Raw genomic sequence first — 25570 nt, 5'->3', positions numbered from 1 at the left:
TGTGGAAGCACGTCAGTTGAATGGGGGGGAGCACAACCCCCCCCCAAAAAAAAAGGGGGCCTTGCGGTGCACACTAAACGTCAAGTGGGCTTTACTGTGTGGACGCACGTTCCGCTCCATCCAAATAGCTCGCAGACCAGACAGACAGGAGCAATTCTGCCAATGACTGACACGCCGAATGCGGCGGAAGGAAACACTCACACTGCCCGCTATTAGTTTACCTGATTATGAGGATGTCCAACTTCCTCCTTAAAACCAATCTCGGTTCGCCGCAGAAAGTAAGAGCGTCCACCTGTAGCGTGCGCTTGTGGGTGCGGGCGCGCGGCCTACATGTGTCTAACCATTTTTGAATCACTTCTGTAAGTCGAGCCCGGCTGACTTTGGACGAGAGGCGGCATACACCTTGGACTGGTTGCTCGAGTCAATCTACCGCATGAACAAAGACTTGCGCCGATAAACGATTCAATAAACCAAACATGCACGTCTTTGGGGAAGGCGGGAGGGAGCAGAGCAAGTGGAGAAAAAGCAACAAGCCTGAGATTCAAACCCGGAATCTCTTCAACCTGAGGCCGAGTGAGTCCCCGCAAAGACCATAAAAGCATTTTCACACTCGCGGAGGCAGCACCGTGTGTGTGCCGTTCGTCAGAAGCTAACGCTAATCTGCGCATCTCCAACCACATGCTCACATTTTGATTTTGATGTGATAGCATGCGGCTTTTCTGTAAGTCGAGCCCGGCTGACTTTGGACGAGAGGCGGCATACACCTTGGACTGGTTGCTCGAGTCAATGTACTGCATGAACAAAGACTTGCGCCGATAAACGATTCAATAAACCAAACATGCACGTCTTTGGGGAAGGCGGGAGGGAGCAGAGCAAGTGGAGAAAAAGCAACAAGCCTGAGATTCAAACCCGGAATCTCTTCAACGTGAGGCCGAGTGAGTCCCCGCAAAGACCATAAAAAAAGCATTTTCACACTCGTGGAGGCAGCACCGTGTGTGCCGTTCGTCAGAAGCTAACGCTAATCTACGCATCTCCAACCACATGCTCACATTTTGATTTTGATGTGATAGCATGCGGCTTTTATTTTAAAATAGCACCGGAGCTTCGTGAAAACCCAGCTGGTCATGTCATCGGCAGTTTATGATGCAAGTTAGCCAAATTGTGACATCACAATTTGCGATGACGACTGACAGAACCCTTTCTACGATGCAAGTTAGCCAAATTGTGACATCACAATTTGTCCAAAGTAAGAATAACTCTCTCACAGAGAGTTGACCCACTTTGTATTATTTCCTGCGGGGGGGAAAAAAAATGTCTCCAGTGATCATTCATTTCTTTCTAAAGGCAGAGCGCAGTCGACATCATATCTGGTTGTTGTTTGTCAAATTATGCAGGTGTACCTATTGAAGTGGCTCGTCGCGCAGTGATTAGCAAACTTTTCCGGTTTTGCACATCCCACTTATCACAGCGTATGTGTGGTGACCTTTCCTTCCGTGTACAGAAAGCAAATAAAAGGCCCTGCTATCAAATCCGCGCCAAAAGTTTACTGAGTAAATTTAGATTTGTATATTTTTTCCTGCGGAAGGACCAAAAAGGACACGCCGCAACTTCTACAAAGACGGAAGGCGCACACGCACACACGAGCCGAGAACACGGTGTGCCGTTTGCGGTAAACATTCAAACGAAGAAGAAAAAAAAAAAAAAAAAAGAACCCGTCCTCCACTTGATAAATGTCAAGCGAAATGAAGCTATCAGCTGAAAGCAATTTCCTCACGCTTGGCCTGCGTTTGTTGCGCCAGAGACTTGGAGATTTTCAGCCCTCCATCGATCATGAAGCCTCTGTTGCAGGCCAAGGTACACAATGCCCCCAAAATTGCTGACATCTGGACACGGAATGGTGCGGCGAACGCTGCCATTTCCACGCGAGGCCGCCCGCGTCCCCCGCGCGGACGCTCCTTCGCTAAACTCTTTGTTTATCCAACGACTCGGCTCTGTTTAGCCCATTAAAGCGACGCCGCGCTGAAGGACGAAGGCCCACTTCGCTCGAACACCTTATTTTTGAACAAAAGGCGAAGCGTGATGGAATGAAATCAACCACGTGTGTTTGTGAGGCCGCTGCGTTGCGCCCGAAGCAGATCGAAATTTTAGGACAAACCCCACAGGAAGAGGAAAGCGGGAGTCGATGCTAATGGTCCTCCTCCTATTCATACAATCGGACTACAAGAGGAGTCCCGTATTTTTTTTTTTCCAAGTGCAGCAATTTCAAAACAAAGACAATATTAAAAGCCCCCACTGACCTCTTCCCACCCCACCCCACCCAAATGGACCATTGTAGTGCCAACAGTCAGATCCGCGCACACAGGAAAAGTCCATTATCACTCAAAGTAATGGAGGCGGGGGTCGACTTCAAACTGAAAGCGAAGAAAAAGAAAATAAGAGCGATCACGCACGCACGCACCATCGCGCACTACAAAAAGCGGTTTGGCTTTTAATAGGGTCCATCAATAATCATTTAAAGGGGAGAACGAAGACGTGTGGTCGGTGGTCGACATGCAGATGCCTTTTCAATCTCGAACGCGAGGCAAATGTTTAGCAACTCGTTGACAATGTTGACTGCTTTTGCAAGCGGGACGAAAAAAAAAAAAAAAACCAAAAAACAAAGCCAGTTGACATCCAGACGGGTGCGCTTGTTTTATATAAACAGACAGACTTGTGGCAAGAGGTTTGATGAGGAGGAAGCCCACAAATCCCATTAAAAAGCTATTTGTTCCCAGTGTTCTATTTATTTGAAGTCGGCAAAAAGGAGGATGTAGCGTTTTTTGTTTTTTTTGGTTTTGTTTGTTTGTTTTCTGTGCATCATTGCTTGTGATTGGGGCAACAACGTAAAGAAAACCTCCTGGGCTGCAATTACGCAACGACCCCGTAAACACTGTCAAAATGATCCCCATGAGCTGCAATAGTTTGATACGTAAAGGACGAATGACAATGGGAATATGCTGCTCATATTTTGACATGACGTTCCCGCGACGACGCCCGACAGCGGCCCGTTTGCCGCTGCGAGACCTCAAAGACGTTCTGAGCGGAAAGGCTTATATTCGGATTCTTTGTGACAAGTGTAAATGTAGTTTGGTGAATGGTCGTCGTGCGCGTGTCAAAACCAGGCCCCAAATTAATGTGTTAGTCTTCAAGTGGTCACATTGAAACGATAACTGTTGTTTGAGAGCCATTTTCATTTCATTTCACATCTCTGCCACTGTCATGGAAGTTGTAGTCCAGAACCGCACGGTTTTGATCCATCTTCCGCTTACACGTGAAACCGACGCAAGAGTCCCAAAACCTATTGCCGTTGAGTTTATGTTGCCGGATGAAACATGCCTGCGACAAAATGCCGAGGTATCGAATCTAACGGCCGCTGGTGCGTCTCCTCACGTTCAACCGAGCAGCTCTTTGGTCTTGGCTGCGAGTTGTTTGTCGATGTCTGCGACGATGCCGTCGGCCATCTGCTGAATCTGCGGCGACAGAGACGCGACAGTTGCGGTGGAGGAGTCGCGCTCGTGACGACAAAGGCCCCCCCCTTTTTCGTCCTTTGTACCTGTTTCTCGACGAGGCGGATGGTGTCCTCGGAGTGTCCCTCCTTGGCCTTTTTCACTTGCGCCACAGCATTTGAGCGCACTCTCCTCAGGGAGTCTTTGGCCTTGTTGCTGAACTGCTTGGCCGTTTTGGCGAGGTTCTCTCTGTGCTCACGTGTCACCCTGCGAGGGAGAAGGCCCGAAAAAAAAGTTTCATCCCCGGCAAACAAGAGCGGGCCTGCGCATTTAAAAGCCGCAGTCTACTTTCTGGTCAGACTTTGCTGACGTGTGACGGTGATATTAAACAGGCTTTCCCTGACCATAGAAAATTTTTCGACTAATTTTTTTTTCCCAGAGTAGCAGTGAGTTACTCCGAGAAAGCGGGCCGCCGCCAAGCCTTTGACCATTTGCCCCCGTGAGATCCATTCACTGCTGCGGTCGAGGAATCATGATAGTTAAGCGGAGGTTAGCGATTTCAAGACACCTTCGGTTTTCTCTGCCGCAGTTCAGCAGTGAAGCGGACCCGAAATCCCAGCTGACTTTGGCGAACGGCAGACCGTATTTAAGTGGACCGCAAGGTGCGGTCAGTACATGTTCAATGTTATAAATGCGGCCAATGTGGATTCAACTTGAGCTACCGATCCTGTATGAATCCAGCAAATTATGTTCTGAGGTTTTGCGGACAGACGGCATGGAGGATAAACGGTCAGTACGTCCGCGCGCAAATCGCACGATGCTAACGTACAACTCAAGCCAAAATGACAGGAAATATTTGAATGAAAAGCACATCGAGGGCCATAAAAGATACAACGAAACGCCCCCATGTGGCTGGAGGAACAAACAATAATCCATCAATTGTATTCGCGTTTGTTAATTAACGATTCCAACTTGACGGAGGGCTCCGCTCTTTTTGAGCGTGATTCAAGTTGTATCACTTCAAACGTCCTTAAGTGGATCTGACCCAACTCGCCCTTCATTATACCTTTAAAACAAACGCCCAACAAAGTGCTAAAATGAGGCTGTTATTTTGTCGAAAGTTTCTAACTGCTATTTTACAAACAATTACTCCCCCGGAGGTTTCACTCCAGAACTGAAACGTTCATCAACCCGACAACTTTTGCAATCACCTCCCTTTGTTTTAATCATTCGGAAAATTTGACTCGCCGTGTCATTCTGCTCCTTTGTCCTTAATTGCCGTTTTCGAGCGTCGTGGACTATTTGCAAACAATCCACGAGTAGCATCTATTTATTGCAAACAATAGGCTCTAATTGCTGATTGCGGCACGAATCAACGGGCGCCTTCTTCTTCTCTTTGCAGATGCAAATGGCGGCTCGGGAGCGTGCCGGGGCTGATTGGAGGGGGCGGGTGAATGCGTTTTGGGAGAGCGGTCCGACGCATGTGTCCCTACTCCATCAGAATAACACCTGTTGCTGCTGCTGCTGCTGCTGCGTCCGCCGGGGAAAAGGCACGCACGTCAACAAACGGGCTTGCTTTCCATCTTATATGCAAATGTGCACAATATGGACGGCAAAGGACCGCATGGAAAGACTCAAATTAATGGGCAGGCACACATGACAAAACTAAGTCGGTTCTTGCAGTAAGACTTTTTTTCTTCTTCCTCAGGATCATTTATATTTCACTTGTAGAATTATGATGACAACTTCACGCCTTTACACTGATAATAGTGCAATATTTACTCTTCAAATATTGGGACGAGTTCGCGAAATGAACTCCCTTTTTTTAAGCGACTGTGTAGGGACTCATTTTGTCATTTCATTTCGTTGGGAGTAGAGAAGTGGGAGGAGGTAGAAATATTTTGAAGACACGAGGCAACGCTCCTCGATCTCACTTCATGGAGACGTCCACTGAAGATGACGTCACGTCAATGCTGAGATGTTCTAAACCAACCGTTTATTGAGCTGCGGTGCTAACATAGCCTTTGGTGTCTTAAGTGTCGTTTGTAGTGCGGTTTGTATGCACAACTGGCTGTTAGCAGGGGTCTTGTGTTAGTGCGGGCACGTGTGTGTAGAAGAGACTCACTTCGGAACAGGCACCTTGATGATTGTCCCGTCCACCTCAGGGTTGAGGTTCATGCTACTCTCTCTCAGGGCACGGGTAGCTGCTGCCGTCGCCTGAGGCCACGAACAGACCAACAAACACACACACAGAGGCAAGAACATGCACAGGAAAGGTGGGGTGAATGAAAAAAAAAAAAAAATCAAAGCTACAACTGCAGGTAGTGGTCTTTCTCCAGCTGGCAGTCATTAAGGTGTTCTGTATGCTGTGTGTGTTCGGGTGGGGAACGTGTGTGTGTGTGTGTGTGTGTGTGTGTGTGTGTGTGTGTGTGTGTGTGTGTGGCTGCCCGTACACTGTGGAAGTGCCTTGGGCCACTGTCAGCGCCAGTCCTGTGGGATCGGGCTGAGAGGCTACAGGGCAGGGCGCTGACCCACAGTGACCCAACAAGAGAGCCTGCTCTCATACACACACACATACAAACACACACACACACACACACACACAAATGAGTGTTAGGACCACCAAAAGAAAAAAAAAACATACACAAAAAAAAAAAAAAACTGAAATTATGAGGAAAAATAGTCCTCCTTGAAAGCCATTTTGTTACGATTTTAATATTCTATTGAAACGAGAATAAGTAAGCCATTAAACTGCTCATATGGTCAATCAAACAACAACTAAACATTTGAGGCCTCATCCGAACATGTACACGTCAAAAAATACAATTCATCAAGACTATTTTCGAAAGCAAAAAAATGTCATACAATCTATCCGTACTTCTCCCCGATCAATATATTACGACACAATTAGCTCGCCACAGTCTTCTCGTTGCACTCGAAATCAAGTCAGGTGCGGACTCATTGTGGATGAAATCACCGCAGGCTCGCGTTGCTCATTCTTGTTGACCTGTTGCGTTGTTGCTGACCGCCATTCGCGCACCTGCGTATGTAATTACGAGAAGCTGAGCTTTGTCGACTGATCGGTGTTGTGATCCAAACTGCAGAGAGATCCTTCTTTCAGGAACGGCCTCAAATGTCAGTCTGATTGGACATCAGATAGCCATAAAATCCGGCATCCTGCATGACGTTTAGGAGGGAAGTAGGACCCCCCCGCCCCCGCATTTAAAAAAATAAATAAATAAATAAGCAAAAGAAAAGAAAAAGAGCGAAGCGCAATCTTGACAATGATCATTTGGACACACGAGGGCATTGCTGAGAGATTGTAAACATCCTACCAGATGCTGCACTTTGCAGACTTTGCATACAGGAGAAAGGAAAATCACTTCCAAACAATTTCGCGGCATGACAATTCCCTGTGCTGAGCATTCCAAAGAGTTTATAAATGCATACAAATGTGCATATCCTTTCTTTTTTTTTGTTTTTAAACCCTCCCTTCTCTCCTTTCAAGACAGCTCCTTCTGGTGTTTCCCACTCAGGGGAAAAGAAATGGCAACGAGATTAAAGGAACTTATTTGTGCGCAATGAATTCATTCATTCAGCTCTTGTTTCTTTTCCTTTGCGGAAATCGCCCAGAGAGCAACAGACCTCTTCTTGCTCTCTTGGAGCGGCAAGTGATAGATTCGGCTCATACCAATGTTTGAGCGTTCTCAGCGTCATATTCATCATCGCTTCCGCACTCCTGACGGACATTTTTTTTTGCACAAAAAAAAAATATATATATATATTCAGGCCAGGTTCTCGTTAATATGTAAGTGGGGACCAGAGTAAATTACACTGAATTTTCACATCAAACGCAGGCGGCCCTCGTTGGAAGCCAAGAAGTGAGCGGAAAAGGAATGCGGGTTCGCTGTCCGCCTGCGTGTACGAGCGCTTTGGTGCTAGTCACCTACGACCCAAACACGGGCCTGCTGCTTGTTAATAAATGACTGGAAAACAATTGAAGGGCATCTGGAAGTCCCGGTAATGGATCGGCGTCATTATAAGCCTATTAGCTCCGGGCACGCTGGCCTCACCTCTGTGTGCGACTTGCACGCCAGAGTACTGCCTGTGTTGTGTGTCTGCTTGAGCGTGCGTGTGGTCTGCGGTTAAGAGTCGCTGCTTATAAACACTTACCAGAGGACCACTGGCTGGCCGAGCATTGTCATAGGCCAAGCACAGGGGGGTGCTGGGTTTACGAAATAAGCTTACAAGGTTAGCATTGGTGCACAATCAAGTCATTTTGCACGGCAGCGAGAAAGTAAAACCTGGAGCTAGCCTTGCCACAAAGAGCAAAAAAAAATTCTAAAAATCAGCAGTGCTCATGTCAGTTGATGCACATGTAGTAATGACTCTCCGTAACGACCCGAGCTAATCTTAGCTCTTCGTAGATATAAAAAGCGTGCCTCTAAGTCGAGATATTTCACTTCAGCATGGTTCATTGAAACTGATGTTCTACTTTCCTATTAGACAGGGCTTTGGCGCTATTTTGTGGCAATTTTAGAGATAGGTGAGTTTTTCCGCAAATAGCTGCGAGGGACATGTGTGCGTAGAATAAAAAAGATTTTAAATGAGGATGGAAGGGATTTCTTTTCTTACCTTTTTTCCATTTTACAACTTATGAATTCACGCCACCCTCGCAGCTGGAAGAAACGGAACAAATGCTACGGCTCTAAGTATTAGGGCGAGTATTAAGTCATGATTCCACCTGCATGATTTCGGTGAGCTCATTTAAAGAGTGATTACTAAATATTGTTGCGTTCATTGTTCAATTTCCTGGCAGGTCAGGAGTTCTATTGTGAGTGAAATGAAAACAAGAAGAAAAAGGCAATATATGGAAAATGGATGGATGGATGATTGTGTAATGACTTAATTGTACTGAAAAAGTAAAAGAAAGGGGGGGGGGGCTTTGACTTTCCAGACCACCAGTCTGGAAAAAGTCTGGACACTATAAGCCTCGTGGATGAACCAGAGCTGTGATTAGTACAGTGTTGTATCAGTGAAGAAAGGAAAGGAGGGTATTCAAAAAAAAAAAAAAAAAAGGAAAGAAAAATAATCCATTCCTTCCTAACCTGGGGGTAAGATGAGGTCATTTCCTATTCGGTGACAGCGTACACACAGACGTATCTATGCACATATAAGCACACACACCGTTCAAGTTCATGGTGCTATCTTTCACCCCAGAACAAAGGGCTCCTCGAGTGATCCATCAATTAGCATATGAGACAAAGTTGGAGTGAGACACTGAGGTCAGGTTTCATATGTCTGCTCTGGCTCCACTTCAAGCCTCAGGTTATATTACCTTTCGCACAGCGCGAAAGAACCAAGACCAGAGGTACGGTTTTCCCCGCAGTTTGTTTGTGAGTCAGCAGGATGACACAAAAAAAATGACGTAGCAAATTTCCAAGAAACGTTTTGGAGTGCTATCACATGTGCTTTGGAAGAACGAATAAAAAAAAAAAAAAAAAAAAAAAAAAAAAAATGAAGAAAAAGTGCGTGCTAACTAAGAGAACCATATTCAGGCCATATTCAAAAGCCATTCTGAAAGCCCCCAGAATGAAAACAAACAAAAAAATTGATACTGTATGGTGTCATCATCTGGCATTGGGGAACGGGGAAACAGCCTGCTTCTAAAAGTTGCTCAAACAAACAAACGAGTCATCCCCCGATTATTTTTTTGTGACGCTGATACTTACATGAACCGCACCGTACCTTAGCTAGCTTGCTAGCGTCTATCACACGCGGGTGCCAGTGAAAAAAAAACAAAAAAAAAACAAAAAAAAAAAAAAAACGCATGTTTGTTGGTGTGTGAGTGACTATCTTACCTCAGGGTAGCTGCTCATATTGACCAGAATGAGCTGAGGGGATTTCATGGAGACTTGGCCCAGCTGGTTGAGAGGGAACTTCCCATCTGGCGTTGACACCACAATGTGGTCCAGAGCTCCTATACAACATGGCACATGTACACATGACTAAACATTTGTCAACATTATTACCGTTGTTTCTTTTTCACTGACGACCCCCCACCCCACCCCCCAGAAAAACCCACACACACTCATCACAAACGGTTGCTCCACAATTATGGTCTAGCAACACCAGGACTTTGCGCGCGCTCCCTAATTGGCTATGTTTGCCAAGCGAACCAAACGCACTTTTTGCCATCGTAAATATTAAAATTTACAATTGTCCGACCGACAACGTTCCGAGCAGATCTGGGAGGTAAAAACCACTCTTAAAAGATTACAAAAAGAAAAGATTATCCCAAATGATTATCACGTGGTGTGTGTGGTGTGCTACATTGGGATGATTGCTAGGGATCATCTTTTCGAGCGCGGGTGTCAAACTCCAGTCCTCCAGCGCCGTTTACCCTGCATGTTTTCCTGCTGCAACGCACCAGACCGAAATGATCAGGATCTTTATCAGGCTCCCGCAAAGCTTGCTGATGAGCTGATCATTTGGATCGGGTGTGTTACAGCAGGGAGAGATGGAAAAGGTGCAGGAAAGCGGCCCCAGAGGGCCGGAGTTTGACACTCATTTTCAGCAGGCAATTAATCATCTGGTCAGAAAGTGACCAAGAACGAATGCGGCTCAAGAAAATAATTGTTTATTTTATTTTTTATTTTTTTTTGTTTATGAGCACCTCTTCTCGCTTCAGTGATGAGAGAAGCAAAGGTGTGTTGACCTCGAACCCCCCCACAGCCGCCTCCACCATCTCCCCTCGATTCCCCTCTCCTTCCATCTGGCTAACCTCAGACGCAGTTGTTTCCTTCTCTTCCACCTCTGCCTTACATCACTCTGTGCCTGCTTAGGCTGCGGAGGTTGCAACTCATGACACTGCTGGTGGTGTGCTTTTGTGCGTGCAAAGGTGTGTGGGGGGAGGGGGGCGGCAGAGGGGGGTTGAAAGAGAGGTGACAGTAGTCATTTCCTTGATGTGACCGTTTCATTGTTTGATTCCAAAGCTCAGATACAAGAAGAAGATATGGCGAGTACAAATATGGTCGCAGGGTTTCCGATCCGTAGCTCTGACCTTCTGCCTGTCCGGCTTTGTTACTTGTGCCTTGACAACGTGCACCTACAACATCTGTTAGCACTTACGCCGGCCAGACAGGCGGCCATTTCTTTACCAGGAGAGAGAGAGAGACAGAGGTAAGAGATCTGGCAGGGAGGATATCAGAAATCTCGACCACATCGCTTAACATGTGAGAAATTTACAAAATTGAACTTTTTTTTTTAACCACATTCCATAACAATATTGAAAAGGGCAACACTGGGGGGAAGGGGAAAAATTTCACTACTTCAGGAAAGTCAGACAAATGAAAAATGAATTTTAATATTACAAGAAAAAAAAAGTTAAGCCTGTATTACGAATATAGAGAAATTATAAATGAGGAAAACAATATGAACGGCAACAGTCGTCTTACGCTGTGCCAAATCTTTCTCAGGTATTCACTGAGGGGAAACGCGTCACTTGCAAATCTAACCGTTCTTTCTTCTTTTTGAAGGCTTGCGCCCGACTGATTGATGACTGCGTCGAAGACGTCCGTTTCTACAAGTCAAACCAATCCTTCAAAGCAACCCGACAGGATGATGCTGCGTGGAAGTCGCCCTGGCAACCGAGCTTTGACCGCAACAACTCCCGCGAATGTTCTCCCTCTATCGATCTCTGGCTTTCTACACACTTTCATACAGTTAGAGACGCACTTCCTCCTGATTAAATCCAGATGAGAAAGTTGCGGTAAACACACGTACGCTTTTGCGCACGAGACACGCACGCTCGCTCCGGACAACTGACGTCATTCCATTCCAACATCTCATCCCCGCTGTCAGACCTAAGTCCGGGCTGCCTCCCCGGATTACCGTGCAGCTGGACAGAAGCGAGGCGGACGGACAGATGGATGGATGGATGAAGGGACGGAGGCCGAGGAAGCGGATGGAAATGAGAGTTTCTTTCGTGCTCGTCATTGAAAATGTTTGAGCCAGAACGTGAAAAAGAAGAAAGGCGGTCAGGAGAAGGACAAATATGAAAACATAACTACTGAGGCATTGACCATTTAAGGACTGTTGTTTTTCTATTGCTGCTTCGGCACATGCAAAAGCAAGAGAAATTGCATATCGCCAAGGTGAATAGAACGATCTCCTTCCGCCCATTAGGCCTTCCATTTCATCCCCCTCTGACCCTCATCCCCATAACCGAGCTACCAACTTTCCAGGCCGGAGGCACCGGGTCACGACCTGGATGTAGTTGGGGAAATCATGGTCAAAGTGGGGTCAAGGTAAGGTCATACGGGGCACTCTGTGATGCAAACAAGGACTGCGTGAGGATTTGTATGTTTAAAAAAAATAAGAATCAAATCAAAGTATTTTGTGGCAGTCAAGTTGCAAGTGTGGCTCAAAATCGTACAACATGAGACAATACCGGGTGAGGTTCTGATGCTGAGGTTACGTGTGAAGTCATCTTTGAGCGCATTGACAACAGCCGCCATGTCGTCCTTCACTTCCTCCAGACTGATGATGTCTTCCACCAGAGCGGCGCTAATATTCACCTTGGCCGCTTGTCCCTTTGTCTTGGCTAGGAGGAGAATGAGAAAGGTCGTTCAGCGAGGGACACGGCGCCCGCAAGTCACTCCACACTAACCTTTAGCCTTCTTGGTGGCATAGAGCCGCACGCACGCGGCAGGCTGGCACGGGCCACTGGGGAACAAAGGCGGGGCGCTGAGCGTCGCGGGGGCACACCGGAGCGATCGCAAGGACTGACAGAGCAGCGGACGCAGTCGGCTCAAATGATTCGTCGCCATGGCTAACAAGAGCGAACATCAAAAAACAGAAACATAACTTTTAAATACAAATTGGATCATATCGAGATGGAGCTTTTTTTCAGCTCAAATTGGAAAAGACTGAAAGATAATTTGATGTCAAATTTATCAAAATAGCCTTGCAGGCTATGACTGTACCTGTATTTTTTTTTTTTAAAAAGTGGCAATAGCCCATATCAGCCAGTAGGAGGTAGGCATACATCTCGTACCAGCACTTTGCAGTCTTTTACTCCAAGTCAAGTACACATACAGTGATGATGTTTGGGGATTCCTCCCAGTCCATTGATTGAACACATCTACCAGACCACCTGACTTTATCATGGACTCACCGCCTCCCACCTTGCAGACTGTGAACTGTGCCGCTGAACCTTAGAGCGCACAAGTACAGACAAACTCTGGAGTAACAAAAGACCGCAGACGCAAACACTCTAAAGCCTGTCTTTCAATGCCAACGGCTGTGAAGAACTCTCCGTGAGCTGAAAGGGGAGAAGCATACCGCAGTCTCGGCCCCAAAACGGAATGCGGCTTAATATCGCTATGATAAATGAAGAATAAAGAATAAAAGTCAGTGGCATGCAGCCCTCCGCCAAGGTCGCACTGTTAAAACATTTCTAGTACAGTAATTGTTTTTTTATCCTTCAGTGAGCAGCAGTTTCTGCACTCTGATAAGAACAGATGTGTTATATATGCTGTGTGGATGTTTTGGATGGGCCGTAGTCCAACTTGTTATTGCCATAAATATCACAAACCAAATCAATGAGGCACACGTCCAGAGACGATATGATATCCAAATATGTTCAGGTCAAACAGTGGACCGCCACAGCATCCCGTTTTAAACTCCTTACAGGCTTTCAAAGCATGGCAGGCAGACTTTCCTGGCAAGCTGATATGATCAGACCGAACTGTGGTAGAGCAGATCGGCTTCGATGTGGGATGCTGACGGAGCTGCTTGGAGGGGAAGTCATGCAGAAAACGTGGAGCACAGGTGGTCAATGGGACACTGTAACATCACATCCTGCAGATGCAGCTGAACTCACACCTCTTTTACTGCAGCAAAGCAGCGGGTGAGCCCGCATGAGGTCTCCTTTGTACACTTTCGAGTGTGAACTAAAAATTCTATCTGATCATGCTCTTCCTGGTTTAATCTCATCTCCGCCATACAAAAAAAAAAAAAAAAACAAGGTCGGACACACAATATTTGGGTAATTGTTCCATTGTTATATGAACGAAAATAATGACTGCTGTTTAAAAAATAATATTTACTGTTACAAGTATGTGAGATGCATTATTTGTTTTATAACACTGTCCTAATATGATAAAAATGAAATCACGTGACATTAAATTCTAGCGCACATTTGATTGGAGCTGTCGACATACGAATGAATTGAAATGTCATAGCTAGAAGGGGGTTCTATAACATCATAATACGACTTCTGCGCGTGTTTTATAATGAGTGGAAACTGGTATAGGAAAGTTTGAAGGTCGAAGTGTTGAAACATTTTTCCCCACAACTCGTGACACGTCAGAAATACTACAAAGAGTAGTAAGAAACACGGTTTAGCAGAAATGACAAGACTAAAACAATCAAAGCAATACAGTACCTTAAATTACACAAAATACACGTACTTGCTGTTGCAAATCTTTACAGGAGCATGGTGCAGAGAACCGATGCTTCACATTTAGTCGTCATCGTGCCTCGACGGATTTTTGAGATGTTAGCGCTTGAAATATTGTACCGAGTGTGCCGACAGAGTGGGAACCCCCTGACTTGAAATACTGTCTGTGTGGTTGGGACATGCGGAATTTAAAACGAGTGCGCTACAAACACAACAGACGGCATCACAGTGCGCCTGTGTTGTTGGACGGTAGCAAATCCACTGCCTCGTCCTTAAAACAGCACTTTCAACTAAATTCAAAATCACAAATCCACCTCATGGATTTAGAATGAATATTATTATTATCTGACACCACCGAGCATCCCGAAAGCGGGATCAGAAGCGAATTCGATCGGAGAAGAAGCCGCGGTCATATACTTGGTGTGATACAGCGAGGAGGTAAGTGCTAAACATGCTAATCGCTCGTAAACTGCTAAAATAAAGCAGTAATTAATATTAGTTGCTCAATGTTTCCAGTAGTTTCGCGGCAACTTGCTCACTGTTGAGCAAAGTAGGTAATATTGAACAGCTAGCTGTGAATTCAAGCAGTATTTTTGGATTCAAACCACACATGCTATTTTAGTTTGTATTCTGCGACCTCAGATCGCAAGTGTTTCCCCATAACTACATCGCATCTATTACACTCAAAATGTCTTAATTTCGGCGTCCTGTCTATTGTGTTTTTGTGAGCGATCAAGCAGCTCGTACTTGAAGTGTATTTTCGTCTTAAAATCAACGCCTATCATATTTTAGACGCGTGTCACTGTTGCCCACAAATTAACGTATCCTTTTAATAATCTGAAACCAATAAGCGTCTCTCAATAAGAGTTGCATGGTGTTTCCTTATCTCCCTTATAGCTCAGTAAGACAATGTTCTTCCACAAAATAATTTCTTGAAATATGAAGTAGAATGTACATTTAATGATATTTTCTTACGTTGCCTTGTCAGTGGACGTATGTCGTCTGCAGCAGAGACAATGGAAAATGCCTCCATAATTTCAGACAGTGGGGCCCATGATGGAAACCGGTTGTGGATAGGCAACATTGATCCCAAAATCACTGAGTAAGTATATTATCTTGAATAACTACAACACACATACACACAATTTAAAGAAACAGAACGGAAGACAAATCCACTTTTCACCCAAAACTAACAAATATGACGCACACACGTGAAGCTGCCAACTCTAAGCAGCGTTCGACGCGAGACTGATGTTTGGCAGTCTGCGTTATAAATCCCAAACTTTGCCTTCTAAAGCTGCCTATGTCTGCCTCCAAGAGAGAGCCACTGCATTGTGCGTGCCTGCATGATTGATGAGGTGTGTGTGTGTGTGTCGCGCCTGTGTGTTGCAGGCTGACACTGAGCAGACGGGCTTGGTTGTGTAAAATTAGTGGCAGCGAGGCGTGGAGCTGTTCTGCAAAAGCGGCAGCCATCGTTCTTCACCCACCTGCCCTGTTTACTCTCTCTGTCAACCTGTACCCATCTCTGCGTGTGCATTTCTTGCTTTATTTTGTGTACCGGTATATGCCACAGATATATCCTGAAGGTTGACGACTCTCTGTTCTCTGACATTGGTCTTAAAAAAAAAAAATAATAATAATAATAATAATAATAATTCCAGCACCCTGTATTAACTGTACTGCCTTCACTTAAAAGTTTGATGCGTTCCGGGACCATACTCGTAACTGAAAACGCTTGAATTTAAAAATTAGGGCCCAACCAAGCCAATTAAAGCCCTTCCAACACCGGCAAACATCATCAGCAATTTGGCCAATGTTTGCTTTGCGGATTGTTTTTTTTTTTTTTTGTTTGTTTTCTCACCCTTCATGTACCATAACAATCTACAATGTTGTACTACACAGAAAACTACACTATGCACCTGTCACTCAAAACAAAATAAATCTAAACTTTTTTTCAACCAACGCTTTAGGTGAGCAGTTCAACGTGCGCAGAGGAATTAATTGGCTGTCGCCCTTTTAAACGCAAACTTAAGTCACGCTTTGTTTAAAATAATTAAAACGAATAAAAACATTGAGCAACAAAGCCACCGATCGCCCACCATTGTGTGGGTTTGAAATTACCTTTCTGCACAATGTGCTGGAGTGGAAACTCGTATTTTTTGCGCAAGGAGATTGTTTTTGTGTGCCAGTTGGGGGGCTTCTGCAGAATATATGTGTTGCAGGCTCTGGTGGGCGTCTAGACAGGCGTTTCCTTCCCTTTCCTATGCCCTGCTCCACTTCTGTTTTAAATAGCGCCTCTCGTGCGCCGTTTTGAAGAGAAAACATGAGAAATGCCCACGGCCCCTGTTGCTGATTGGGAAGATTAATTAGCTCCTGGCTGGCACTGGCGGGACACTTTTTTTTTTGTTCCACCCGGCATAGCTGTGTCCATTTGAGGAGGGAGGCAGACCGGCTTTGCTGGGTCCCGATTGCCCTTGCGCAAAGCTTCACGCTTGAAATTGTGTCGTTTGCTTTCGGTCGTTTAATTTTTATTCCTTTGACCAGTTCCCACATTGTAAAAAAAAAAAAAAAAAAAAAAAAGTTTCAAGGCAACAAACTTGGATAACATTTGAAGTTGGGCAACTCAACGAAATGTTTTGGCTTTTGCTGTCGTGAAAATTAGCTTCCATAGCATTTCACAGAATTTCCAGAGTGGTTGTCCCCTTTTATTGAGCCCAACTTCAATATTTAAGCAAAAACGACTTGCTCGCTTTGTTGCCGAACCAACGTTGTTGACCATAAATGTCAGCAATTGATATCGATCGATCGATAGATAGAATAGTGGCCCCAACGCTGTCCACTTAGCTCATCACTTATCTCAAATCGGACTCCCACCACCCTCTTTTTCCCCCCTTTCCTCCTTTGCGCCACTACCCATCTTCTCATCTCGCTTCCTTCACAGCGGCATCCTCCCGCCTCCACCTTTCACCTTGCCGTAAACGCTGCCACTCTGAACTTTACTCTCACTCTCCACAGGTTCTCCCGCCCTTTCCCCCCCCCGCCACCCCCCGACCCTCCTCCTCCCCATCTCCTCCTCTTCCTCCGGCGGTTTTTACTGCTCCCGTGAGGCGCAGTCCATTGTGGTTCTGTTGCGAGTATCCAAAATTGTTCTTGGAGGATCTGCATTGTATAGGCACCAGTCTGTTTGTATACTGTAATTTTTTTATTTTTTTACCACTGACATAAAGGTGTCATTTCTCTTTTGTGGTGGGTATGTGTTTACTTAGTATACTGTATATATATATTTTTAAAAAATATTTTTTTCATATCCAATATTTGAACATGAACTTGCTTTTTAGTCGCTTTGTTCGGGTATGTTCGCAGGGTGTTGTCTGGGAAAAGCAGAAGTCATCTGTGGTCTAAAGCCCTCAAGGGAGCTGTACAAGTGTACTACTGTACCGCGACCTGGAAAGTCGCCCTCCACATCCCATACGCGCTCCCACACACACTACGCATTGTCATACAGCGATGCTCGTCGTGCCGGCCATACACAAAAACCCTCTTGAGAGTTCAAATAATAACAACAAAACAATAAGAGGCCGTTGAACAAAACAAACCCGTATTTCACCTGCAGTCACCTCCAGTCCTGGAGATTATGACGTCTTCCTTTGTTGTGTTCTTTGGAGCCGTCGGTTTGCTCCGCCGTAGCGCAAAGGATGTCGCGCTGTTAAAAAACTGTTATCAGTCATCCCCCAAAATTCACACGCACGTCTCTACTCATGCCCGCATAAATGTCAGAAAATATCAAAGGGCTCGCAGCAATATTTTGGAGATTACGGGCGTGAACGTTTTCCTCATGAAGCAGTCGTGAGCGCCAATGGAGAGGAAGATATTATAATGTCCATAAAATCCAAAATAATGGTGCGATCTTTTTGAGATGGTCTCAACTTGCCCCTCCACAGAGGAGGGCCAAGTTGGAAACATCTCAAACATGCAGGATCGTGGCCCTCGAGGGCCAGAGTTTGACACCCGTGCCTTGAGAAACCCCAACAGATCTTGAAATGGGAGGCAAAACGGGACCATGGTGCTCCTCGGGAACAAAGTGTAAACATAGCCTGAAGCCGGAGTCTAAAAATACCGCGGGGGACTCTTGATTTTGATTTGATTTGCCTACATTGTCATTGGAGCCAGCACGGCCAAGTAGAGCCGGGCTGTCGGTAGGTGACGCAGGTCTCATTGTCCAGCCTCTTTTCCCAGAAGACACATTTTTTTCCCCCATGCCGCTACGAGGCCGGCCGTACCCACGCTTCCAAATGCGCACGGGCGCATAGCTCTTCCGGGAGCGCATATCTAAGTTCAGTCGCAGGCTGGATGTTGTTTGTGCAGTCGGGCGCACGGGAGGGGAGCCCGAAGGCTTCCTTTGTTTTATTCCCTCATTGTCCTGCTACCGTATCCTCGTCATTGTCTCAATAAAAGATTTACTGTCTCAGGCGTGCCCGCACCAGCTGGCCCGCTGCTAAAAAGGTGTCAGGGAAGGGAAAGCTGCCGTTCTCATTAGCCCTCACGCTTGACAGAGACACACTGTACAGTGGCCGGGGCGCAGGATGACAATCCTTCTGATGCGGAGACAAAAACTACGTTTCCTTTTCTTCCAGTGTGACTAAATAAATAAAGATAAATCACATACTCCTTTTGGCACCCCGTGGGGCTTTTTTGTTATCTGTGTGTGTGTGTGTGTGTGTGTGTGTGTGTGTGTGTGTGTGTGTGTGTGTGTGTGTGTGTGTGTGTTTTTCACGCTGTCCCATGTTTCCTCTCCTGGTAGGTATCACTTGGTGAAGCTCCTAGAAAAATTCGGCCATGTCAAACAGTTCGACTTCTTGTTCCATAAATCCGGTCCTCTGGAAGGCCAACCGCGAGGCTACTGCTTTGTCAACTTCAACACCAGAGAGGTACACACTCACACACACACACACACACACACACACACACACACAAATGGACTGCGTGGCTCAGCTGTTTTCTGGGTTTTGGTCACATGACTGTTCACAATGCGAGCCCGAGGGCATTTTGACGGCACTTTCATTCGACAGCAGAGGGCGGTAGCGTGTCAAAGTGGCCACGGCCACACTTTATTATTATCTGTATCTATATCCCAACCTCAAACGTAATCGTGTGTGTGTGGTGGATTCTGTTTTGTATGAAAAGCACCAGACACCGCCGCCCACTAACTTGACTGGCCGGGCGGCCTGTATTTGTTTTACAATGAGCCGGGAGGGATCATGATAAGCATCTAGTTTCGCAGCCAGTGTCTATCCCTGGGCTATGAAGTCCTCCCCGAAGAGTTTATACAAAGGAAGTGTGTGTTTATCTTCGACACTCACACATACTTACTCACACACCCAGATGAAGTGCTTCATTAATACACGAGGTCCGAGTCTCTTCACCTGAATTTGTCCGTCGGAATCTGCCGCGGTCGAGTCGTAAACGTCACATCCATCTTCCTTTTTTTTTGTCGGCAGGAGGCCGAAAGAGCCATCCAGTGCTTGAATGGCAAGCTGGCGCTGTCAAAGAAACTGGTTGTGCGATGGGCCCACGCACAGGTAAGGGTAAGTGTCACACTCGCTCGTTCCCACTGCTGCACTTTAGCGCAACAAGCAACGATGTCGTATAGATCGGGCTTTGGCTTTTTTTTTATGAAGGGATCGTTTACGCAGAGATCGAGTTACAATCGCCATCGGGTGGCACCCTGCAGTCAGGTACTAAGATGCACGCGGCATCGTGTCTTAGACGAGCGGCGTTCCATCTGGTACGGCTCTGATAGCACCTCTGAAGAAAAGAATTTTCTGTGCCTTTATACCAGACCAGCTGCAAAAAATGTCGTCTCCCGTATCACTTCTACCTCAGCCGAAGGGTGCGTGCGATTGAATTTTGGAAACCCGAAGCACGTGAGCTAAAAGAGCATCCGTGCCGCCATTCTTCGCGTTTCTTCCCCAGTCGCTCGTTGAGCCGAGCGAGCGGCGGAATCTGAGCACAACGCTTGTCTCTTAACAATAGGCCGCTTACTGGCAAATAGTGGCGGGATATCCTGTATAGAGATGAATCACACCCGACGGTCACACGTGCGCACGCTCACGCAGTGTCACATTTTCATCACCTTGGCCTAGTTGTGCTTATTTTTTATGACAATTACCACCACTTCCAAAACGAAATATCCCCCTTGGAGCAATTAGATTTGACACTCTGTAAGCAGGACAGTTTTCCAGCAATGCTCTTATTTTTTTTTAGGATATAGCATAGGAGAAAATGTGAACCAATTCCGAACTGATTTTTATGTGTCAGGTTCGAATTGATATTTACAGATAACTACATTGTCGTTTCGTGAGCTGTACCTTTGGGGTCAACAAAACAATTTTCAATAAATTATAATGTTGGCATCATTTTAAAAAGTGCCTCCGACTAAGCTATGGGCGTGCCAATTAAACACACATAACGAACCAATAAATCCGACTTATCTTCAATTTTTCTGACACCCCGACATGAATGAAATATTTTAATTATTATTATTATTTTTTTAAATATTATTGCTGGAATAAAGTCCTTTAAAAATAGGGGGGCATATATTTTTAGAGAACATAGTACTTTTTTTTTAATGTTTTTTTGGGGGGGGGGCAAATTTGTCCAAAATAAGACATAATATTACAAAAAAAAAAAAAGACATTTAATTCACATAATTATTTAATTCACATAGAAAAAAATAAAAATATGACTTTGTTCCTTTGCAAACTTTTTCTGTCATAATTTTATCTTGGAAAAATTTCATTCAATGTGTAAATATTAGGAGTTTTTTTTTGTCTTACCAAAAAAAAAAAATACTTTCTTCTCCTAACATAATACCGCCTCTCTCTTAAAAAAAATAAAGATACATGAATTTGTTATTGTCACCCCCCCCCCCCATAAATAAATAAATAAATAAATCACCCTTGTAAGGGTTCCTTGGACCCGAACGTTTGAGATCTAGATTGCTTGACAATTGTTTTCCCAATAACAGCAGCTGGTCTTTGTTTCACCTGTTCCATGATGTCCATTTTCTTTCTGGTCTTCTTTTTTTTTTGTTTGTTTCTTTCATCCATAGGTAACGAGAATTCACTGTTGGCTAGCTGAGATGAATGAGTGCAGATGGCAGCCTGTCGGGGAAATCGTCTTATCGGAGCGTTCCTCTCTCTGCACGTTCTGTTGTTGTTTGCTAAATGCGAAACTAACTCCTTCATTCTTTCATTTTTAGATGCTATCTGTGTTACATGAATGCCTGCCGTCACTTTCCTAGCGGTTCTTTCACCCCTTTACTCTTTTTCCACCTGTTCGTGCTTCTTTTGTTTCCATTGGTGTCTGTAACCCATCTCTCGGGGTTCTCTGGCCGCCGCCATCTTAATCGTCATCGTCATCTGCAGAGGTTTGAAGGGTTCCGTAACGACAAGACGATGCCTTCCAGCTTGGAGCCGTCAAGCAGCGGCGACGGAGTCGAGGGAGCCTTGACGACGAACCACCTCAGGTTGTTTGAGCGCACGCAAACAAATTTTTTCCGACTTACATGAATTGCACTTATTCATTGCTTTGCGGATTCGTTGCGAAATACAAATGTGCCCACGTCCTCACTCCATTGACATTTTCTGACACGAACCGGGTGGCGTGTGGACCCAGACTCGGGTACACTGCGTTAGAAATGTGTATTCCTTGTCTCGAAGGCAGGAGGATTTTCCAAAGGTTCACTTTCAGCCCCGATAATTTCCATTTATAAAATGAGATAGCCACGGTCCATCTCATTGATCATCTACTTACATATCGACAAGTCCTGCTATTATTTTGGGGAGCGGCTATTGTCCTTGGGAGCTTTCATCGCCGCGTCTCCAAGTGTCAGAAATAAAGCAGAGTGAGGGGCTCTTAGCCATGAGCCAATGTCTCCGAGCGAGCGCGGGATGCCATCTCGAGAGCTCTCCTCGGGACAGACCGCACACTTGGGCTCTAGTGTCGACTTGAAATGGCGCTCTTCACACCTCGCACGAGAGCAAATGAAAACACTGTCTTCTTTCATGCCCGCCCAGAAGCATCATCCCTCTCCTGCTCTTCCTCCTCTTAGCTCCCCCCCCCACCCCCTTTTAATATTTCACTCTAAGATTGGTACTCTTGCGCCGGTATTTCCCGTTCGGCTTTCTAACTTCTCTTATTTATTTTGTTTGTGTGTGTGCGCGCGTGTGTCCTCCACAAGTACGAGCGCTAAGATCCGCGCTATCGAGGCCAAGCTGCAGATGATGGAGGAGAATCCCGATGAGGAGTACTCGGGCCCGTCCGCCTACGTCTACAACAAGCCGCCAGAGAGGAAGCGCTGGGAGCCCTACTCCAAATCACATAGCAGGCCCTTTCGAAGGTTTAGGAGATGACCACTTGTCAAGGAGAACCCCCATTCCACTCCTCCTGGCAACCACTCCCCCCCCCCCCTCACACACCTCAGGCCCCCCTGACCCATCCCAGCAGGGACTTTTTTTTTTTTTACGCTCGGAATAATAGACACTGACATTGTTCACAGCAATGCTGGGCGAATAACATTCAGTCATTTGGTTATGTTACAATTTATTTGAGTGTGCGTGTGTTGATGTTTGGGATATGCAGGATCGACTGCGTCATTCTGAAGAAAAACGAAGCCTTTTCAAAACCAACTGTGTAAGCAGGACTCGCAAAAATGTTGAGCCGTTTTGTGCACAACATTGTTGTTTGGATTTATTAATTTAATTATTTCTAGTCCGTGCTAGTTGTCTTGTTTCTTCCTTTTTTTTCTTTTTTTTGCGGGGGGGGATTTACGAACTGTGGGTCTTATACCTACCTCGAGATTTATATACTTGCCATGCAATTCTCATAGCAATTTAAACCTCAGAGCCCAAAAAAAAAAAAAAGCCACCAATGCTCATAGTGTCTAATAATAAACATTTGTTTGGTTGTAGCATCATATTGCACCATATATTTTGTATGACCGTTGGAAGACATTTTAAAAAGAATCAAATTAAATGGCCCCGTTATGGAAAAAAATAATAATTCCCAGCCAAATTGGGAGAGTGTGTGATGATGCCCCCCCCCCGTGATTTTTTTTAAATTAAATCGAATTTCCTCAACAAAAAAATGACGTGTTTTTGATTCGTAATTTTTTGTGATACTCTCTATTTTCTACTTAATGTGGTACATTTTAGGACCACAGCATACACATCAGGTTACATTCCTATTCTACCCATAATGTATACCATGAAAAAAATAGACGCAACAACGCATATTTCTGGTCCATTAATTTTCCAGTGGAATTAAAAAAAAGACATAGCCAAAGGATGCTTTTAAGCAATTCTCTTTATTCGTTATCATGACTCCCCCATTAAAAAAAAAAAAATCTCCCAAGAAAGAAACGCGCCAGCCATATAATGCTCTTATTTCATTTTAGTCACCGTGCCTGCAAGTCAAACCTTTATTAACCTTTAACCTTTATTATTGCGCACAAATTGCATCGGAAAGAGCGCGGTTGTTAATACCGTTAACGACCAACCAAATCCTCGCTGCTTTGCAACAAAAAAAAGAGCCCTTTTACGTCTTTTGTGCGTTAAATTGCTGGCAATCATCCTAATGTCTGTTCCTAAATGAAATGTCACACACGAATGCACCTATTTTGAAAACGTTTAATTTAGTTCCTAAAGTGCGTATTTTTAGTAAACAACGTCAACGTGTCCGGTCTCGCATTTTCGTCGTTTTATTTTATTTTATTTTTTTTTGCTTTATGGCAATAATTATTTGTCACCTATGTTTGACATCGTCCAACACGCTTGTCATAATTCGGCAATTGTTGAAATCCTCTTCCGTTCAGTTCAAACCGAAGATTGTAATTAAAACATTTTGTGTTTTGATTTAATTTGGGCGAGTACAGTTATTGCTTCCATACTACGTACGCGTCTCGTTTTCAAATAACAGACGAGCAAATATGTTTCTCAGCGTTTCTCATTGTCACATGATAAAACTCCCTGTGGCATATTGCAACGCTGTCATTTTTAATTTCTTAGTTTTTTTTTTCAGTTCATTGTGAGATATGCAAATCCGCACGCGCGCGCCCTCCTATTTTTGTCCCCCCGAAAGGGAGGCAGGCCACGCACCGTAACTTTCTTCTTTGCAGCCCTCCACCTCTCTCTGCACCTTGGAAAGCGTTTGCGTGGAGGAATAAGAAGCTGCGTGCAAGTTGCACTTCCTGTAAAGTCACAACTCCATCCCACCAGTGAGGGGAGAGGTACAGTGCACGAAGGGGAGGGTGTGCATTTGCGCACATGCCTTGTCTTTCTACCAGGCTTCTAGACAAACGCAGTTTTGCTTCGCCACACAACAGGATCATCGTCAACGTTCTTAAAGCCGGGAAAGGAGCTATCAAGCCCGCTTGAAAAAAAAAAACAACAAAAAAGGGCGGCGAGGAGTATTTTGTGCGAGCACCGGATGATAAAAGCTTTGCTGGCCGCCCATCGACAACTTGTTCCCGGCTTGACTGCTGCCGCTGCTCGCCGGGAGGCTCCGGGGGATTCATGTACTGGAAAAATGAAGTTTTGTCCCCTCTGTCAGAGGGCAACACGGTTCTGTCCACCACGAAGCAGGTAAGGCGAGTATTTTGGGGGTGTTTTGTTGGAGTAATATGTTTTTTGTTTTTAATTTTGCATGACGCACAGAGGTGCTTTTTGGGGATTTAGTTTTTAAATATCTTTTCACAAACGACCCAACACCTGTAGTTAAAAAAAAAAAACTAATACGAATTTAATTACAAGAATTTAACTGCTGGGAGGGGGGGAACGGGCAGAAATTACATTTGCAACTCTTTTGCGTGACCCGTCGCTCGCCCACTGATCGACACATGAAATAGACACTTGTGCAACCTCTTATCCGCCAGTTATTTGTAATTACAGGTAGTTTACCCCCTCCGCAACACCCCCCCCCCTTCCCCACCCCTCGTCTCCACGCGTGTCCTGGATTGCAAGGAAAAACGCTATTATTCCCGAAAGCCAATTTGAGATCGCTTCATTTCATGGTGTCTTTTTGTTGTCAGAGGGGAGGGATGGTAGTGGGCACGCTTGGGGGGTTTATTAAGGCGAGTGTATAAAGCTGATCATTCACACTGGTTGATTTATCACGCTGAGGATGACAGCCGCGGAAAGATAGATGCTGAAGATGTCCGTTTGGCTGTAGGTGATCTGCAGTGAGCGTCATAGTGCTGCGGGCTGCAGCGTGGACTCCAAACACACGCAAATGGTAAGACCACTCTGATGTATTTTTTTGTATTTGACTGTATTTGGGGGGGAAAGGGGCTACAAGTGTTTTGACAATCGTGGTGCAATGAAATTAGTTTTGAATAATGACGAAAATACACGATGTTTGGAAAGTCACTTTTTTGGAGTTAACAGACATGATGAAAATATGAATGCAATCTGAAACACGAAATCAAATGATTAAGACAGCACACGGTAACTTTCCCAATACAGGTATGTCGCAATCATTTTTAGAATTGTACGTTAAGAGCATTTGCATGTGAGATAGTTTGGAGATTTTTTTTTTTTTTTTAACAAAAAGATATTTTTTG

The 25570-nt window shown here is 45.1% G+C and overlaps 3 protein-coding genes across 7 annotated transcripts in view; 2 read left to right on the top strand and 1 right to left on the bottom strand.

Annotated features, from left to right (window-relative positions):
* Positions 1-2475: 2475 nt before the first annotated feature.
* mrrf (mitochondrial ribosome recycling factor) lies at positions 2476-14053 on the bottom strand. 3 transcript variants are annotated; one of them, XR_002168472.1, is made up of 8 exons: positions 13961-14053; positions 12157-12318; positions 11938-12090; positions 9347-9465; positions 5611-5702; positions 3593-3752; positions 3326-3509; positions 2476-3291 (listed from the first exon to the last, which is right to left on the bottom strand). XR_002168472.1 is itself a non-coding variant. In XM_019872019.1 (7 exons), exons 2-7 carry the CDS (start codon positions 12314-12316, stop codon positions 3432-3434), a joined length of 762 nt encoding a protein of 253 aa, XP_019727578.1. In that variant the 5' UTR covers positions 12317-12318; positions 13961-14053; the 3' UTR covers positions 2476-3431. The 3 variants fall into 3 exon arrangements, 1 of the variants encoding a protein (XP_019727578.1); XR_002168473.1 differs by having other exon boundaries at positions 13936-14047; XM_019872019.1 differs by having other exon boundaries at positions 2476-3509.
* A 97-nt stretch (positions 14054-14150) lies between these two features.
* On the top strand, positions 14151-22859 carry rbm18 (RNA binding motif protein 18). 3 transcript variants are annotated; one of them, XM_019872011.1, is made up of 6 exons: positions 14153-14388; positions 14939-15052; positions 18752-18878; positions 19449-19535; positions 21378-21478; positions 22193-22859. In XM_019872011.1, the coding sequence occupies exons 2-6, from the start codon at positions 14946-14948 to the stop codon at positions 22362-22364; spliced, it is 594 nt and encodes a 197-aa protein (XP_019727570.1). In that variant the 5' UTR covers positions 14153-14388; positions 14939-14945; the 3' UTR covers positions 22365-22859. The 3 variants fall into 3 exon arrangements, with proteins under 3 accessions (XP_019727573.1, XP_019727570.1, XP_019727572.1); XM_019872013.1 differs by having other exon boundaries at positions 14154-14388; positions 19449-19529; XM_019872014.1 differs by lacking the exons at positions 21378-21478; positions 22193-22859 and adding an exon at positions 19629-20833 and having other exon boundaries at positions 14151-14388.
* Positions 22860-23170: 311 nt separating this feature from the next.
* lhx6a (LIM homeobox 6a) overlaps positions 23171-25570 on the top strand; it is a 14085-nt gene continuing 11685 nt past the window's right edge. The window contains exons 1-2 of the mRNA XM_019872015.1: positions 23171-24593; positions 25180-25242. Coding sequence (XP_019727574.1) covers positions 24525-24593; positions 25180-25242 — 132 coding nt within the window. The 5' untranslated portion in view covers positions 23171-24524. The remainder of the gene's footprint in view (positions 24594-25179; positions 25243-25570) is intronic.

Source organism: Hippocampus comes, unplaced genomic scaffold (genome assembly GCF_001891065.2).
Source record: "Hippocampus comes isolate QL1 unplaced genomic scaffold, H_comes_QL1_v1.1 scaffold199, whole genome shotgun sequence".
In the NCBI taxonomy this organism is placed as follows: domain Eukaryota; kingdom Metazoa; phylum Chordata; class Actinopteri; order Syngnathiformes; family Syngnathidae; genus Hippocampus; species Hippocampus comes.
Note: the sequence above shows the minus strand (reverse complement) of the source record. Positions and strands in the feature narration are given on the sequence as shown.